Genomic DNA, 13,716 nt, shown 5'->3' on the forward strand with positions numbered 1-13,716 from the left:
TTGATGCGCCTAAAAGTTGGTTTAAAAGTGTAGTTCATGGGTTAAAAATGATGTTACTTGTATGATATCGCAGTGGCATTAGCAGGACTAGAGATACATACCGTGGTAACATGTGCAGTGCGTTAATAATGAGGAAAATTGGGTTTTGTAGTTCTCAAAAGGGTGTGAAAGTGTGGCACGCGTGTGTTGATCTTCGGCTGAGGACCATTCAGAGCTCAGCAGAGACACGGTCAACAGCACAGAAACATCTTCCATGATCCAAACTTGGGTAAGAAATGTGTTTATTATTTTTGTTTACAACTTTTAACTTAACTTTTATTGTCTTGCAAATAACCAAATGGCCAAGATACACCATAAATATTTTAATTATTATGGTCATAAAGGAAGGGTGCAAAAAGTTAGTGTTTCAGTGACCTATTTATATTTATGATTAATTATTTCAGTTAGTAAATGTCTGCATTGCCATGATTAATTTACTATTTGAAGCGTTCATTTACTAAAACAGATTTTAAAAAGGGATTGGAGGCTTGCAGTTTATTCTTTGTATAGAAATGTTTAGCCAGTTATATTTTACTGCACTCTATTTACAATAATCTGCTGTACACTACTGTCAGTGATAATATCTGTAATAAAAAGAAAGTACTTTTAAAAAACGAACTTTTATTGAATTGAACACTTCACATGTGAACAAAAATGTCCAGATGAACACAATATAATAAGAAATTTTAGTTAGACTTAGACTTAAACTTTATTGATCCACCAGGGAAATTATTTTGACACAATAGTACACATCACAATATAATATAATAACAAAGAGGAAAAATATAAATGGTAAAAATAAATTCTAAATAAGTAGCAAAAAAGATAATAAAAGACAGATGTCAAATAAGGCATACTTGTATAAGTGTATACTAGCAGTTGTAATAAACAACATACAATTTAATTAAAATGTCTAGGCTACGCTTTAGTAAAAATAAAGAATGACGATATACCATTCTTTGTGTGTTCTCCGACCTGGTCATTTCTCAGGAATTTTAAATTAAGGGTCATTGTCCCGTTGAAACAACGCTGCCTCAGTGCTGCTGACGGAACGCGAGCATGAAGAATGATAATGCAGTCCGTGTCATCAGATGACTCTTGTGTAACGCCAGTCTAGCTTACCACTGCTTTTTAGTACATGGTTTTATTTTAGTTAAACCTACCTTTTTAAATCATTTACAGATTCAGTTATCTAAAGGGCCCATATTGCACCATTTTCTGATCTGTTATAATGATGTTTCCTCTTCAAAAAAATACCGGGAATTGTGTTTTGTTTCATTAATTTACACATGTTTAGCACACAAATCTTGCTTATTTAGGTTGAGTTCTTCTCTCAAACAGAAAACAGTTTGTTCCACCTTGTGATATCATGTGGTAAAACCAGAAGTGCTCCACTGTGTTTTTAAACTCCATACACCTTCAATAGAATCATTTAGATAATTTCCAATCTGGAATTTCCAATCTTTACTGAATCAAAGTATAATGTGTGGATGAAACAAAACATGTGTGAATGAAACAAAACACTGCTACAGATATGTTTTTGAGGAGTTGATAACATTTTAACATGACTAAAAGCTCACAAGAGTACATTTTGTATAATATAGGACGTTTATAACAGGTGTACATCCTCTTAAAGCACATTACTATACCTTTTTTTTTTTTTTCTTTCAGAGATACTGCCGTGGTAGGAGCTGCCTTCACTCTGCAGCATCCAAGACAACGTTTTAGGATCTAGTCTGAAACTATGGCAGGCCGATCATCACAAGAGCATGAAAAGTTACTGAACGGATCTATTCCAAGGACATCTATCCAGTATGGCTCACAGCAGGAACATGGAGCAACAAAGCCAAACACTCACAATTCATGGGATTATACTGAAACAGACTCTTTGCTGTCAAATGAACACTACGGCGGGCTGAGAAGAAGGAGCTCTAACACAGAAATAGACACCGATCACTCCAGTTTACATGAGGAATCGTTTTGTTCCATGGTGCTGCAGATTCTCGTGCCTTTCGTACTGGCCGGTCTCGGGACAGTCTCAGCTGGGATGCTCCTGGAAGTGGTCCAAGTAAGAGAATATATATAGTTTTTTAATTATATTTTTAAATAGTTATTATTTTAACATAACATATAGAGCACGGGTGGGCAATTATGAGAAAGCCACGAGACACAGAAAATATTGTGGAGGGCTGGACCAAAATGCTTAACTCTGTTCTGCATAATATTAACTGTATTTCTTTATTTAAAAAAAGCAGGAAATAGCATTATTTTGACGAGCTGGTAAGACTGGTAAGAGTTTATGTTGTGACTAAGCAATGAAAAAGTGAGGTTGCTTTACAAAAAAATGTCATTAAAAACACCTCTAAAATAAAAACAATGCAGCTTTAGTCCATGCATGAGGTAAAATGATAAAATATGTTTATTTTGTAATTCTAAATTAGCTAAAAGGGGCCGGTCAGAGTCGACAAATGGGCCGTCTGTGGTCTGGGAGCTGAACAATGTCCAAGTCTGATATAGAGTAATAAGAGTATGAACTAATTGACAAAAAATGTATGTAGCCTATTTATTTATTTTAAAAGGGACAGTGTATAGTAAAGGTCCTATATTATGCAAAATTGACTCTTGTGAGCTTTAAGCCATGTTAGAATGTTTTTACCTCCTTGAAAACATACATAGAGTTGTGTTTTGTTTCATTTACACATGTTTGTGTAATCCTTTATTATTAGTCTGTCTACAATTCCAAAGCTCAAAATGCTCTGTTCCACCTTGTGATGTCATGTAGTGGTAGTTTTCATGTTAACAGCTACATTTTACCTTTTGTTTAGTAGAGATTGGCAGTTCCAGGATTGAAATTATCCAAATGATGAAGGTGTTTGGAGTTTAAAAGCACAGTGGTGGAACAGAGTATTTTTTTTTGTTTTGTTTTTGTTTTAGAGAAGAACTCAGCCTAAATATGCAGGATTTCTGTGTAAAACATGTGTGAATGAAATAAAACACAACTTTTTAAGGATATTGGTATGATTTTGAAGAACAAACATGATATCACAGTTCAGAAAATGGCATAATATGGGCCCTTTAATGAACATCTGTAACCATAACAATGCAAAGAAAACAATTACAAAAAGACTAAATAGCTGCATCTTATCCTTTTTTATTTCTGATTGTGTTTTCTATTTATGTTACAGACTTGGGATGTGTTTCTGGAAATCACAGAGCTCCTCATACTGGTGCCTGCAGTACTGGGAATGAAAGGGAACCTGGAAATGACTCTGGCCTCTAGACTCTCTACAGCTGTGAGTATTCAAGGGGGCACTAAGTAACTTTTTGGTTGAGGGTCCGTCATCTGCTTGTTTCTATGATATGCCATTGCTCTGCCTGAAATGTTCCACAGTATGACATTAAACAGCTCTACTTTACATTTATTAAAGTATAGGCAGTTTTATAGCTCAAAAATACCTAGAAAAACAATCATTCTGACTGTGAGCAGGGTTGCCTCTCCACAAATTTGACCTGTAACATTCCACACAAAGCACTAACATCTTTATGGAGAAAAGCATTTGATGGACAATGCACTAGGGATGTAACAATAACTGAAATATCATGATACAGTATCATTAAAAGTCTCATAATAATATCATGGGCCATCACAATATATCGAATTACAAGTTTCTTTCCTTAAATTCATTGTTATGGTGCAGCAACAGCTTAAAAACAGACAGAACTACATAGACCATGATCCTTTGCTCTGTTTTAGTCCAATCTGCATGATAAAACAACTGTTATTAAGCATGTTTAAATCTTAATTATTTGGATTATTGAAGAAAAGAAGCATATTCTCAATTTTGTTAGCTCCCGTAAAATATCTCAATAAATATCGTACCGTGAGATGCATAACGTGAAAATATTGTATTAAGAAATTTGGATATTCGTTACATTCCTACAATGCACCTTTAAGGACAATGGACAAATATGTAATAAATAAACTGCAGCATCAACACATCAGGTCATGAGAGGTAATGAACTGTGTATTAATTAGTAGCTCTGTCACAATAACACATTTTAAAGAGTGACATATTGCTGAAGAAATATATTGATAGTTTGTTGCTATGTCATCAACATTCCCTGGGGTTGTGATGCTAACTGGAGGCTCTGCTCTGTCTGAAGCTCTGTTACTGAAATTAAACTTTAATCTGAACTTTTATTTTATCACAAACTGACCTGAAGTCTCTCACACATAAGACAGAGTCAACTGTTTTTCACTTAGTCACTTTTTCTGTTGTAAATCAAACACCTAAACAGGACCATAAATGCATGTATTGGTCACAGGCTTCTGAAAATGTGCTGTTTAAATCAATTTTGTATTTTTCTTGAGTTTCTTAAAACTTTTTTGGTTGTGTTTGCTTATGTGTTACCCTGACGATAAATGATAATATTGTAGCTAAATTATTCCGCTGGCACAATAACCCTAAAGCAGAATTATCCCACCAAAAAACTTTTCTAAAATCTACTCTATGCAGAGGTGGGACCATTTTGGAAGTCTCAAGTAAGTCTGAAGTCTCTGACCTCAAGTCCGAGCCAAGTCCCAAGTCAAATACAGGCAAATCCAAGTCAAGTCTCGAGTCACTGGTCCAGAAGTCCAAGTCAAGTCCAAGTCATCTGCTTTAGCTTCAAGTTATTTCAAGTCTTTAAACCAAAGTACCAGTAGATTGTTGCAATTTATATGATGTTAAAGATAAATTGTACTTATAAAGTCATAGTATATTTATATATGAGTATTTATAGAGTATATAAGAGTTGTATAAATGCAAACTTTTCCTTTTTAAATGTCTTGACAAGATCTTAGAGTTAATCTTTACACTCAGAATAGAAAGAATTCAGATTTAAAAGTGCTTCTCAAGTCATAGGCCTCAAGTCTGAGTCAAGTCCCAAGTCATTGACCTTCAAGTCCAAGTTGAAACCCAAGTCTTAGTCCATTTTATCAAGTCAAGCCTCAAGCCCTAAAAATAGTGACTCAAGTCTGACTCGAGTCCAAGTCATGATTTACAAGTTCCCACCTCTGACTCTATGGTTAAAAACATGAAATACAATAATAGTTAATAATAATGAGTTATAGAAGTTATTTATTCTACCCTCTACAGCTCAAATCTTAATATAGTACAGAAAAATAACTATTCTGTATACTATCCTATTCATTTATATTGTAAACAGTTGCTCAAAGGATAACTAAGGCCACCTTCTAAGAATAATAAGTTGCTCCTCATGCCTCATAGGTGTGAACTGTCTCACTGTTGTGTAAAGGCCACGCAAAGAGACAAACATGAGGCACGGTACTAATTTTGTACAGAGGATATGTTCATTTAAAGGGCCCATATTACTCTATTTTGTCATGTTATAATGTTGTTTCCTCATCACAAACAGACCTGGAGTTGTGTTTTGTTTCATTCACACATGTTTAACACACAAACCCTGCATATTTAGGCTGAGTTCTTCACTCAAACTGAAAACACTCCACTTTGTGATGTCATGTGGTGTGGGAGTACTGCCTTTTTAAACTTCATACACCTTCACTAGAATCATTTGGATAATTTCAGCCCTGGAATTGCTCTACTCAACTGAACAATAGTTAAAAGGAGCTGTTAACTTGAAAACTTAATGGAGATGTATACAGACTAATAATTAAAGATTACTCAAACGTGTGAATGAAACAAAACACAACTCCAGATATGTTTTTTGACATAACATAACATTTTTTTTTTTTTTTTTTTTTTTTTTTTTTCATTTATGTTTTTATTAGAAAAGGTTTGCCTCTTTACAGTCTGTGGTATTACAGAAAGATCAGAGTCCTTTTCGAACTTTTTTTTTTTTTTTTTACAAAAACGAAAAGTGAATAAAAATAATAATAATTAAAATAATAATAATAATAATAAAAAATAAATAAAAAAGGGAACAAACTAACTAACTAACAACAGTGTGAGGTGGCCTACTTGACAGCATTTACCAAACATTTCAACCCTTCAAGAAACAAATTCGGTGAGCGTGGTGGAGTCAGGGGATCCATACCCCATTACCTGGTACATTTACAAAAAGTCAATCAAAATCAGCCCGAAAGGGGGATACAAACTGGATTAATTTTTCCCAAATCTTATAAAATTTGTCCCTTTGTACTCTTAGAATGTATGTCAATTTCTCCATTTTGTAAATTTCTAAAACTGTATCAAACCAGTCCTCAAGTGTTGGGGGGGTTGGATTTAGCCATTTCCTAGTTATTGATTTTTTGCTGGCCGCTAGAAGTGCCTGTAGTAGTTTAATATCCCCTCCTCGGTTCAAGACTGTGTTTAGACCCAAACACATAAATGAAAAGTCATCACGTAACTGAACTGCAAAAATACCATTTAGAGCTTTATATATTCCAGACCAGTAATGTCGTAGTACCGGACATTCCCAAAATACATGAAAATGGTTCGCCTCCATAGATCCACATTTCCTCCAACATTCGGCATTTGCATTTTTATATTTACTTTGTTGGGGGGTCTTAAAGAATCTTATGATATTTTTCCAACAATGTTCTCTCCATGTCAATGAACTTGTGGAAGTCCACTGGAAATTACAAATGTTTTCCCAGCTTTCTTTAGATACAATTATTCCTGCTTCGTTTTCCCATTTTTTCTTGATATGTAGAGTGGTATCATTTCTTGCATGAAGGAGAACATTATACAGTTTGGAAATAGCTTTTCTTATAGACGCATCATATGTCGATTTGATGATCTTAAAAACTTCTGTTTCGATTGGTGTCGGATTTCCAATCTTGCAATGCTTGTTGAAATAATCACGCATCTGGAGGAACCTGAAGAAGTCGGCCTGTTCCAAACCATTCTTAACCTGCAGGGATTGAAAACTCTGAAGTGTCCCTTTATGTGTAAAGGAAAAAAATGTTGTTAACCCTTTATTAATCCAGGATTTGAATCTTCCGTGATGAAGTAACATTTTAACATGACTTAAAGCTCACAAGAGTCAATTTCACGTCATATAGGACCTTTAAATTGCCCTTAAACTGTATTGCTGTGTTTCAGATGAAATCACAACATTAGACCAATAATATTTAATACAGATGGGCGCAACTAAAATTAATATTGTTAAAATGCAGATTTCTGTTGTGATACAGTGACTTCTTGGGTCTAGTCACTAATAGAAATGGTCAGGTTCCACATTTGTGCATTTACCTTTTAAATATTTCAAAGCTAGTATAATGTAATAATAACAGAATTTTGCCTCCATCTTTGAGTATGACATGATCACATTCAAGAATCTGAAAACCACCAATTCATACTTTGAGGCTGGTATCAAAATTCCCTGGGGGTCTTATACAAACTGCAGGCACTGCTCTGTCTGATGCTTTATTAGACTTTAATCTGTACTTTATTTTAACATAATCTGATCATAAAGAACTGATTTAGTTGGTACTACAACAGGTGAGCTGAGTTGCCGAGGGACCAAATAGAGGGTTGTATTACAGTCCAACTAGATGAGATACAACTCCCAGAAATCCAGCTGGAGAAGATCCAAGTGGAGGAGATCCAAGTGGAGAAAATCCCACTAGAAGAAATCCAGCCCCCTGAAGACCAACTTGTGGAGGTCGAGCTGGAGAAAATCCAAATGAAGAAAGTTTCCCGGAGATCTCACTAGAGGAATGTCAACCAGCGGAAATTGAATCAACAACCGCCAGCGACACTGTACTGATACCAGAGGTGTCTATCACATCTCCAGTCAAGACCCCAGTGAACCAGAGGCGGTGGAGTCATTTGTAAAAACCCACTGCTTGGAAGCTACACGTGGCATGATCGTAGCTCTGATGAAAAAACTGGTTCGGAAACTCAAGCAGTTCCTGACACAGACCAACAGGAGGCACTTGTCCAAAAACTGAGAACAGTGAAGAACCAGGTTGTGATCCCTGACAACATCGAGCTCAGACCCAAAGATCTCAAAGTTGTTGGTAAAGTAGCTGCTAAAAGCCTGCTGCAAGAGATCGGCTCTGCGTCCTCATCTGCGTCCAGATCATGAGGAATAACTTGATACCCAATGGTCCTCTCAGCACCTACCTGTTGTCTAGGCCCCCCCCATCAAACACCTGAATGGAATGGAACACCTGACACATGATTGGATCCTTAATTTATTATTTTTAAATGGACAGGATGGGTTAACAAAAGAAAAAAGAAAAAAAAAGCACTATTTAAATTCACTGTAATTAGTAAACAAGTAATTTAGGATTTTTTGAAGTGAATTACCAAATCAAAATAGTGTAATATAAAACACCAACTACATGATACTGATACAAAAACCTAGGAATCCGTCCCATCCACACATAATAAAGTCTAAAAAATAACCAATGCAGCACAATTAAAATTCACTGCAAGGAATATACATGATTCATTGCAGTGAATTTTAATTCCCAGGCTTAATATAAATAAAACTCTTAATAAAAATATATTTGTCTACTTGATTTTATATGAAGAAAAGGTTAATATTGACATAATCTGCGTGTGCGTTATTGACCAGTAATATGGGCCCTTTAATTGAAGAAAACCAAGCATGTTGATAATTTAATGGTTTAAACTGTAGGATCTCAGTGTGACTGAGTGAGTCTGGATGAGAAAACAAAAGACACCAACGATGGCAGTTAACATCTCACCTCTAGAGGGAGACAGACACTCAGAATGTGAATGGTTGTGAACTGTACAGCCCTACAAAGGCTAAAGACCTTCACATGCCAGAGTGTGAAACTGAGAAAAATTATTTCATAGTTTCTGTTTTGTCCAGATAAAAGTAATAAATTTGACAAGTTGTAGCAATAATGAAGTAACCAACTAGAAAAGCACTCAGAGAGCGTAGACCTCCGCCAAGGACTACAGTCCCCCTCATATTAATTGTGTTTTCCATAAATATTTGTCTCGTATCTTTCAATTTGGAATATGAAAGAGGATCCGATTGTCCATCCCTGAGTCAAATTTCATGGGGTTTGGTCAATAATTAATCGAGATATTGAGAAACAAAATTTTTGGCCCCATTTACCACAATGTTAACTAAAATTTCAAAGTGATCCAGAATCCAGGATTTCTTCCGGATCACCCCCAAAATGAAATCAGTTCTTCCTTTTCACATTTCCAACAAATCCTGAAAATTTCATCAAAATCGGTCCATAAGTTTTTGAGTTATGTTGCTAAGAGACAAACAAACTAACAAACAAACAAACAGACAAACGCCGGCAAAAACATAACCTCCTTGGCGGAGGTAATTATACCAAACCATTGTAAATCAGATGCCCGAGATGCCCGAGCCACCTCAACTGGCTCCTCTCGACATGGAGGAGCAGCGGCTCTACTCCGAGCTCCTCCCATGTGACTGAGCTCCTCACCCTATCTCTAAGGGAGCGCCCAGCCACCCTGCGGAGGAAACCCATTTCAAGCGCTTGTATCCGCGATCTCGTCCTTTCGGTCACTACCCAGAGCTCATGACCATAGGTGAGAGTAGGAACGAAGACTGACCGGTAAATCGAGAGCTTCGCCTTTCGGCTCAGCTCCCTTTTCACCACAACGGTCCGATACAGCGACCGCATCACTGCCGAAGCTGCACCGATCTGCCTGTCAATCTCACATTCCGTCCTCCCCTCACTCGTGAACAAGACCCCGAGATACTTCAACTCCTCCACTTGAGGCAAAGACTCCCCACCCACCCGGAGAGGGCAAGCCACCTTTTTCCGGTCGAGAACCATGGCCTCAGACTTAGAAGAGCTGATCTTCATCCCAGCCGCTTCACACTCGGCTGCAAACCGCCCCAGTGCACATTGCAGGTCCTGGTTCGATGAAGCCAACAGGACAACATCGTCCGCAAACAGCAGAGATGAGATCCTGTGGTCCCCAAACCGGACCCCCTCCGGCCCCTGACTGCACCTAGAAATTCTGTCCATAAACACAATGAACAGAACCTGTGACAAAGGGCAGCCCTGGCGGAGTCCAACATGCACCGGGAACAGGTCTGACTTACTGCCGGCAATGCGAACACAGCTCCTGCTCCGGTCATACAGGGACCGGACAGCCCTTAGCAAAGGGCCCCGGACCCCATACTCCCAGAGCACCCCCCACAGGACACCACGAGGGACACGGTAGAATGCCTTCTCCAAGTCCACAAAGCACATGTGGACTGGTTGGGCAAACTCCCATGAACCCTCGAGCACCCGATGGAGAGTGTAGAGCTGTGTTAGGTCTGCCTAAACATTTTAAACAAGAAGAAAGACAAGAGATTAATTCAGTTTTACTCGCGAGGAGAACGGGCAGAGAGTGGGCATCAAAACCAACAGTCTCCACACGTTCTGATGCCTCATAGGCATAGAATATCACACAAGTATACTTGTGTGATATTCTATGCCTATGAGTTAACCATTTATGTAACTACAATTCTTTGATTTATAATGTACCAATCACTTGTATGAAAATGAATAACCTCTTTGTGTTTGACAACTGTGTGCAGTGACCTATCGCTCTTGTGAACCTCGAGATGATTCCTCACATGAAGCCAACTCCCACTGTCACACATGCAAGAGGCCCGTAGGCCGACACCACAGTGAGAGACCTGTCCCCGACCCGAAGGCGCAGGGACGTGACCCTCTCGTTCACCGGGGTGAACTCCAACACACAGTGGCTGAGCTGTGGGGCAATGAGCAGGCCCACACCAGCCCGCCGCCGCTCCCCGCGGCCAACGCCAGAGAAATGGAGAGTCCAGCTCCTCTCAAGGAGTTGGGTTCCAGAGCCCAAACTGTGCGTGGAGATGAGGCCGACTATATCTAGTCGGTAACGCTCAACCTCCCGCACAAGCTCAGGCTCCTTCCCCCCCAGCGAGGTGACATTCCATGTCCCCAGAGCTAGTCTCCATGTCCGGAGATCCGGTCGTCGAGGCCCCCGCCGTCGACTGCCGCCCAGATCTCTCTGCACCGGCCCCATATGGCTCCTCCCGCGGGTGGTGGGCCCACGTGAGGACGGCCCCACGTCGCTCCTTCGGGCTAAGCCCGGCCGGGCCCCGTGGGGGAAGGCCCGGCCACCAGGCGCTCGTTGACGAGCACCCACCCCAGGCCTGGCTCCAGGGTGAGGCCCCAGTGACGCCAGTCCGGGCGACGTAACTGGCCTCTGTGTGTAACTCATCATGTGGGGCTTCTGAACCGTTCTTCGTCTGACCCGTCCCCCCGGACCTGTTTGCCTTGGGTGACCCTACCAGGGGCATGAAGCCCCCGACAACATAGTTCCCGGGATCATTCGGGCACTCAAACCCCTCCACCACGATAAGGTGACGGTTCAAGGAGGGTTGCCTCCTGGGCGCCTCCCTCGAGAGGTGTTCCGGGCATGTCCCACCGGGAGGAGGCCCCGGGGAAGACCCAGGACACGCTGGAGGGACTATGTCTCTCGGCTGGCCTGGGAACGCCTCGGGGTCCCCCCGGAGGAGCTGGAGGACGTGTCTGGGGTGAAGGAAGTCTGGGAGTCCCTGCTTAGGCTGCTGCCCCCGCGACCCGGCCCCGGATAAGCGGACGAAAATGGATGAATGGATGGCAAATGGTGTAAATCACCACCAAGTCTGTTTAGATAAGCCAGCTGGGGTTTTCTCCAGAGACCAAGTTCTGCAAAGGAATTTCCTTAAAAGTACATATGTTACCTATTTCAGTGTTTAAGCTTCAACTCAATGTGTAACTTCATTAACCAATATTCAAACCACCACTTGATACAGCCTTCAAATACAAAGATATATTTATTTAATGTGGCAAAACCCTGTACCAAGGCTGCAACAAACAGAAGGAGGCTAGAGGTTTGATTTTAAAATAAAATGTATTAACTAAATCACAAACAAAACATACACAGTTACTTCCTTTTGCCTTTGCACCTCTCCTTATTTTTGGCACATGATACAAAGGCAGAATACAGTAACTGCCCAATAAGGGACAAAGGTCAAATTTGAGCTCAATATTTTTCACAATATTTATTCACATAATAAAAGAGATCTCAAATATCCTCAAAATTACATTAACTCATTTTAGACCAAACACGATGTTACAGCATTCTGCCTTTGAGGGCAGTGTAGTAGTGGTAAAGGATGAGCAGAACATGATGAGAGTTTAGAGCACAATGAACTCGTTATAATAAAAGGATCTCTGAAGGAATAATATACTTGAAAAAATAAAAATATGTATTAAAACATACATTTTGTTTGGTATTCTTAGGTAAATGCAGGAAAGATTGAACTCCCAGGTGAAAAGTTGATGCTGATTACTGGGAATCTTGCACTTAAACAGGTACATCTCCTACATTATTTTTGCAGTAAAGTAAATTGTGCTATTCATTCAGTTGGCAATATAAGTTTTTAAAGTTAATGATCCTATATTATGTTTTTTTTTCTGATCTATGAATGTTATAATGTTGTTTCCTCATCACAAACATACCTGGAGGTGTGTTTTGTTTCATTCACACTGTACTTACTGTTCTCACTGAGACAAGAGGCAGTTCCAACTTGACAGGGAGCTAAACTTTGATTCAATAACGAGACAGTTGTTGGAGTTTTCATATTTAATGCTCATCTTATGAAAATACTAAAATACAATCAGCGATCTCTTGTAATAATTTCACATTCCAGTAGCTCAGTGACTTGTAGTAAAGCTGTTACAACATATTGCCCATAAAAAGTGGCTTTTTTTAACATGGAAAAAAAGAAAAAAGAATTTATCACATATTATCCGGTTTTATCATTAGCATATTATATGAAGATGCATAATACAAAGAAAATAATCCCTAACATAAATAACAGCTGACTACTATAACTTTATAACTTTACAATTTTATTTTTAAGTAATTTATACACCCATGAAATTAAATGTTGACACGTATACATACACGCGTTGCTTCTGTACGAGTTTTATTTTTATGTTTATTTTTCACACTTCCGGTTCCACGGACTGGTGGAGACTACCAAAATAAAAGCACGGTTTTGTTTTCAAAATAAAAGTAAATGCGTTAAAATGAACTAAATAAAGCTTGAAAGGCAGAACACAAACACTTTTAACACACAAATCCTGCATATTTAGGCTGAGTCCTCTACTTCTCTCAAACAGAAAACACTGTTCCACATTGTGATATGTGGTAATACAGGGAGTGCTCCACTGTGTTATTAAACTCCATACACCTTCATTAGAATTATTTGGATGTTTTCACCCCTGGAACTGCCTGTCTCAGCTGAACTAAAGGTAAAAGTTAGCTGTTTACATGAAAAATAGCAAAGCATTTTGAGCTTTGGAGATGTAGACAGAGAAATAATATAAGGGTTAGGAAAATGTGTGTGTGAATGAAACAAAACACAACTTCGGGTATGTTTTTGATGAGGACACAACATTATAACATGGCTCAAAACTCACAAGAGTCAATTTTGCATAATATAGGACCTTCATGGTGTGTTTTATTGTCCCTTTTCTCAGCTCCAAGCCACAGTGTTGGGTCTCTTAGCGTCGCTGATGGCCACTTTGCTTGGCTGGATGGCAGAGGGAAACATGCCCTTGAACCATATGGTGATTTTGGCTTCCACTAGTGTCACCACTGCATTTATAGCCTCTTTAGTCCAAGGTAACACATACACAGTAAATTTAATAATCAT

At 39.0% G+C, this 13,716-nt stretch overlaps 1 protein-coding gene across 1 annotated transcript in view; it reads left to right on the forward strand.

Moving 5' to 3' along the window:
• Positions 1 to 21: 21 nt before the first annotated feature.
• slc41a2a (solute carrier family 41 member 2a) overlaps positions 22 to 13,716 on the forward strand; it is a 29,097-nt gene continuing 15,402 nt past the window's right edge. Inside the window, exons 1-5 of the mRNA XM_020931112.2 lie at positions 22 to 268; positions 1,711 to 2,107; positions 3,225 to 3,332; positions 12,296 to 12,367; positions 13,541 to 13,685. Of these exons, the coding sequence (XP_020786771.1) occupies positions 1,784 to 2,107; positions 3,225 to 3,332; positions 12,296 to 12,367; positions 13,541 to 13,685 (649 nt within the window). The 5' untranslated portion in view covers positions 22 to 268; positions 1,711 to 1,783. The remainder of the gene's footprint in view (positions 269 to 1,710; positions 2,108 to 3,224; positions 3,333 to 12,295; positions 12,368 to 13,540; positions 13,686 to 13,716) is intronic.

The sequence above is a fragment of the Boleophthalmus pectinirostris genome, unplaced genomic scaffold (genome assembly GCF_026225935.1).
Source record: "Boleophthalmus pectinirostris isolate CB_2022bp ecotype Guang Dong unplaced genomic scaffold, ASM2622593v1 HiC_scaffold_2, whole genome shotgun sequence".
NCBI classification, from domain to species: Eukaryota; Metazoa; Chordata; class Actinopteri; order Gobiiformes; family Gobiidae; genus Boleophthalmus; species Boleophthalmus pectinirostris.